Source organism: Pantherophis guttatus, chromosome 1, assembly GCF_059756535.1.
Source record: "Pantherophis guttatus breed Tessera chromosome 1, ASM5975653v1, whole genome shotgun sequence".
NCBI classification, from domain to species: Eukaryota; Metazoa; Chordata; class Lepidosauria; order Squamata; family Colubridae; genus Pantherophis; species Pantherophis guttatus.
This window is the reverse complement of record NC_142063.1, coordinates 191913132-191919131: the sequence shown is the minus strand read 5'-3', so window position 1 is coordinate 191919131 and position 6000 is coordinate 191913132. Positions and strand designations below refer to the sequence as shown.

General features: G+C 34.5%; 1 protein-coding gene across 4 annotated transcripts in view; it reads right to left on the bottom strand.

Annotated features, from left to right (window-relative positions):
- The window catches only part of EHBP1 (EH domain binding protein 1), a 302398-nt gene that overhangs the window by 64518 nt on the left and 231880 nt on the right, over positions 1 to 6000 (bottom strand). For all 4 annotated transcript variants that reach the window (XM_034432474.2, XM_034432477.2, XM_034432473.3 and 1 more), the window contains 3 exons: positions 3631 to 3758; positions 750 to 885; positions 491 to 597 (listed from right to left, as the gene is read on the bottom strand). In XM_034432474.2, the coding sequence (XP_034288365.2) occupies positions 491 to 597; positions 750 to 885; positions 3631 to 3758 (371 nt within the window). The remainder of the gene's footprint in view (positions 1 to 490; positions 598 to 749; positions 886 to 3630; positions 3759 to 6000) is intronic.

The following is a 6000-nucleotide window of genomic DNA, read 5'->3' as shown; positions in this document are numbered from 1 at the left end:
TAATTAAGTGAAGAAATTACCATATATATTATATTAATGCAAACATCATTCAGCTAGTAATTCACGGCTGATCTGGATAATGGAAAGGTTGAACACCCATTAACCCAAGCCAACAAAATGGGTTGGCTGAGAAATTCTAGCAGGTCTCATGTGACTTTTCCCTCTAACTGCAGCTCTGCAGTATCTGCTATTGTAATAATTAAAATCCTCCCGGTCGATCAATACTGGAATCTCTTTATGGGAAGTGCCCTGATGGAAATGTCTCAAGGAAGCTGGAGCTGCGGAACTCTGAAAAATTCATTTTTTTATCTGACAATTATCACCACGCTGCAGACTAATTCAACAGCACAGCCCTCTCACTCTGCTTTGAATGCAATGGAGATTGACATCTAAGAAAACCTAACATCTCATTTTAACAAATAAAGGCACTATTTCCACATACAGTTGAGAATTATCAACAATCATGAAACCAGATAAAAAATTAATATACATTAAGCACTTCATCTTCTGATGGCTTCCTCTGAGTTTCAGTTATCGCTGCCTTCTCCTCATTTCCTTTCTTTATATCTTCCTGTATTGATCTCTGCCTTTTCATCTCTTGAAAAAAAAAGGAAAGACATGAAAAATTATTTCAATACTTGATATTTGTGTATTGAAAAGTGGGCTCACATTATTATTTATTGTTAAATATTATTAAGTCATAAGGTTGGGAATGGAGGAGAATATTTTAAATGAATATTTCTGCCTACCTGGTCTGTTTTCAACGTATTGACTGAATGACTGAAGCTGCGTTTTTCTGACTGTTGAATCCTTGCTGAAAACAACAGGACTTCTAAAACGTTCAGCTGCTTTTTGTAATCGCTCAGCATGTTCCTCTGTCTCATTCTGCCAGAAAAAACAAAACAAAAACAAAACTGAGCATCATATTCTATTGTTTAGAAATGCAAACAGGGTAATTGGAAAGGTGTATTTCAGGAGAAGAGTATTATGGAGAGAAAACCCCACTACTCAGATGCTTGTGTCAGATAACAATTTTACTATGAGCCAAAAATGTATGGAACCCCCGAAAAGAGATTTTGGCAAAATAAACCCCTTTGGCTATTAATCTGGCAATAGCACTTCAGCTGTGGTTGTCTGCTAAGATCTGTTAGCAACATCCACTGTGACTTGAGGCAAAGCTGGACTCAGAAGATTACCATTTGCCAACTGGATACCCAGAGCACCATGTATATATTAGGGTTCCTAGAACAGCATGTATATTTTTAAACATCGTATCTCTGTTTAATTTACATACTGCCTCTAGTCTTTTGCACACATGATTTGCCCCAGTAAAAAATTGTGTCATTCTGAATGGAGCCACATATTTTTTCCTGAATAATATGAAGGATCATTTCTAATGTTATATCCATTGAGATGACTACTGCTTGATGACAAATAAAAAGTAAGGTTATAGTCCCAGTGAACTCTGTTTCATTAGTTATAACTTTATGAATCCAGATTTATAAATAAAACCTTTGACAGCTCCGGAAACTACAATTACCATTTTCCGGAGCTTCCTATGGTAATACATTCAAATGGGTCTATCAATGTGAAATATCCCAGAAGACTAAACCATTGCCGTGTGTGGAAACTGCAGATACCGAGATGCTGTGTACCAAACAAATATTTCATTTTATACCTAATCTATTATTATTTTTATTAAGTGTTTTGAAAGTAAATAGGGAAAGGCTAAGATGCATGACTAATAGCTAAGCCTGCTGAATGCTGAAACTGGTTATCAAAAGCTACCAAGACTTTGCCCTTCCTCTGCATTGAGACAATTGGTAATGAGGGAGTTCTCCAATGGCCTATTCTCTAGCCTCAAGGAGGCCTGGGATACAGAATTCTCCAGGGAAGGTAACAGTTTATCCTTTTCCACAAACACAGAATGCCTATTTATAAATGTGTAAACTGCATTTTATTAGAAACATAAATCCAAGTCAATGCTGAAAGCTCTAAGAGAACAGATGGACATATTTTTTCATGCAGCATTAAAGAAAGTGTTCGAATCCAGCTATACTTATTGTTGCACTTACTAAAAAAAAAAAAGGGGGGGGAGGGGAACAGAACAGAAATGAAAGATCCTCTCCTTCATACAAATGTGTGAAATTAGAACAAAAACTATTTTGCTGGTGTGTGAGAGGGTGCCATCTTAACTGAATGAAATTGTCCTAATAGAGGGAACTAGTCAGCCATTTATGGAGCTAATTTTTTAAAAGCATCCCTCATTCTAGAATTATTTTTTTCAACAATCTAGATGCTATGATTTCATTCTTCAAAGAAAAGGATCTCTTCGAGTTCTTCATACAATATCCATCTGACAGTCGAAATGCAAGTCTTTAGTAAAATAAACAAACATGGCTAATTTTTTAGGCCTGGCAACATGTTAAAATATCAGTGTGATTAGCCAGTAAATCCCATTTTAAGAAGCCTTTTTATGACTAGGGACTTCTGCCACTTTACAAATGTATTCCTCTAAGCCCACTAATTCAGTTAGCCTTTTCAATCCATTGTATTATTCCAAGGCCAGCTTCATTTTGCATTAAATCCACTGCAGAAAGCTAAATTGAACGCAAAAAATCAGACTTGATCCAAGCTTCTCTTTGTTCAAAGATAGAGACTGAAAGCCCTCTGCTGCTGCTGCTGCTGCTGCACACTTTCATCACCAATTTATCGGAACCGACAGTGTAAAGGAAAAAGCAATGAAAGTCATTGTTTTGAGACTTCAAAGCATCTCTGTATCTGGGGAAGGAAATCCTTTCACTCAGCAGGGCATGCACCCCCAGTCTGCAGGTGGGTGAAAAGTTATACAAGTGGACTGTACTCACAGCCATCCAAATCTTTTCCCTAAGGAGTAATAGCTATGACTAATGAAGACAATAAGCTGAGTAGATGCACCAACAAATCTATCAAAGCCTATGTACATAGAGAGAATTTCCTGCCACTGACAAATAATATGGCAGAGTGCTTCAACTATCTAAGACACAAATGTAATTGGCATATTAAAATCATTTATGCAAAAGTTTAAAGATGTCCCTATAGGAAGAAGAAATAGTAATTCTTAAAGTTACTTAAAATAGGCCCCCCAAAAGCTCTACCTCACATTAATGAACTAGCTTAAGAAGGAAGAGGATACAATAATGACTTTGATGTTGAAATATATTTTCAGATATGTATTGGAGTAATAACTTTATTCAGGCCAAGTTAATATTACAAAACTCTGCCAGTTTAATATTGCTAACTTTGACTTAGCCAGTAATATGCATTTCAGTATTTTTCACACAGCCAATACACCCATAAAGAAAAATGAATTTTAATTGAAATAAAAGATTACCAAAATATATTATTGCACAGCATAATAGCCAAATGAAGCCATTGCTAGTTAAATAACCAAGTGCAATTATGAAATATCTGTCAATACATAGCCAAAATATAATTCAAATCTCTTTATATGGCTACAAAAACTGGTTTTACAGCACTGTAAACATTGAAGAACTTATTAAAAAATGGTCATTCTTCACTATTAAATGCAAATCAGAATCCAAAATGCACAGGTATTACGGGAAAAGGATTTTTTTATGTTAAACTTACCGTAAACATTGGCTCGGTGTTATCAGAAACTGGTTTTGGAGCTGTGCTGGTAAGTGAATTTGCCACCTGTGGCTGAGCGTCTATGAGTTTCTTCAGCTTCAAATCCACCAACTTGCTGTTTTGCTCAACTATATATGTGAAGACCACAGCACAATGCAGAGAAAGAGAGAGAGAGATGAGTTTAAATGCAGTTGCTATAATAATGCATCTAATTAAAAAAACAGTATTTGCATTGCTCTAGTTGTAATCTTTAAATTAAAACTGATATGGAAATCAAATACAGAACTGAGAAATTAAGAGATACTACAGCAAATGTATTGTGGAGGTGGTTAAAAAATAAAACTGAATCCTAACAATACATTTTAAAAATGGATTCTTCGTAGCGTTTTTCCTGCCTTCATTTCTTTGCAACCAAGTTATTTTAAGGTTCACAGTGTATTATGGCCAATAATTAATACATTTATATAAATGAAATCCAACTGAATTTATTTAGAAATAAAGTTATTTAGGGCTAAAGATGTCAAATTAATTTTATCAATATGGCTAGTAAAGTCTTTTTCTTGGAATATGCACTTACATAACGTTTTAAATTTTATAATTAAACATCAATTCTAAATATATTTTCTTTCAATTAATTTCTGCATAACTCAGAACTTGGACAAGTCATATTTCAGCAGCACATATTGATAAGCTGTTTAACAAATAGCCTAATTAGATAAAATTTGATCCATGTATATGTTCATTATTTAGGTGATCTGAAATATGAAACAGCCATTTGAATGAAGATATCCAATACTAAAGACATAACTTTTTTCTAAATATTACTCAGATAAAAGTTATAGCATAATAAAGATCTCTAATATATGTTATAAAATTTAGAACTATATCTTGGCCTATACTTGTCCTCTCTAGTTTGGCTTGAAAGTTGAAAATGTTATTATGCTATCTGTTTATTCATAGTACTGTTCTCACCCTAATTTATTCTTCTGTAACCTGGTGCCCTCCAGACTGACATTTTCATTGGAATTAATGGGAATTGTAGTCCAGCATTTCTGAAGAGCATAGTACTCAAGAAGGGTGTCCTGATCGATTATTTAAGGAAGATGGCAGTTTCAAGATTAGTTGGATTGCTTTTAGAAATTTTGCTTAATTACTGGCAAAGTGTAGTAATTATAATCAGTTTCAGCCTTGCCATGCTGGAATTAGTGAGAGACAAAGCCACCTATTTATGTACAGTATAGCGGTATTTCTAAACCTTTGCAAGTTTAAGATGGGTGGACATCAACTCTCACAATTCCTTAGCCAGTATAGGGAGAAACACTTATAGTATAATATTATATGAAGAATGTACACTGAACAAACTCCATGCTTTTTCAAATGAAACCAAACATTATTTATTTATAGATTCATGTCTATTTTTTCAGCTAAAATAATGGCTGAAGGCCATTTAATAGACACAACATTTTATAGTCTTATCTCATTAATGCTTGACCAGTGTGTCTTTATTTTTACTTGACAGATCAGGAATTATGGCTGAAATGGTTTGTCAGGGTCTGCTTGATCCAGAGTTTGAACTCAGTCTTCTAACTATATGTGTAATAGCAACATTCATTTCTCCATCAACACTATATGAAAAAGTGAGAATATAAACTCTCACTATATACTGTAGGTTATAGTAAGGTAGGCCACTGTGAACCAAAGAAGATATAATGCTGGAAGATCTTGATCATTTCTCCTGCCATTTTTAACACTTTTAATAGCAGCTGCAGTGGAGTAGGGAGAGGAAAATCAGATTAAAACCATGGCACTGAGGATATGTGTGTGAATCCTTTCAACTTGAGTTGCTTATCCAATGCCTTCCTCCCCCTCCAGTGCTGCAGCCATAATCCAATCGCCTAGCTTTCAAAAAGTGAGGATCTGATTACAGCTCCCTTGATATCCTGTCTAGTTATATGATTGTAACATTCAAAGTTCAAACAGCAAAATATACTCCTTATTGTAGAAATAGAAAAGACTGAAATCCTTCACTGAAGACCTTCCCTTAACAAAATTACTACTCATATATTAAATGATTTTAAGAGGTGGAAAATTAGGAACTACTGTGTTAAATGAATCTGAATGTTTCCAGTTTAAATCTTGTCAAAATTGAATTCTTTACGTGGCCTTTAGGCAACCAAGTTGAATGTGCTTCAACTTTCCTTCTGCTCTAACAGAGTTCTAAGAATTATGACAAAAGCACTCTGAATATGCTAAAGGGCCAGATATTAGTGAAATAAAAGAAAATGTCTTCACTCCACAAAAACAAATGGAAGGATATGAAGATGATTGTAAGAAAAGAACTATGACCTCAGTCACAATTTCCTGATCGTG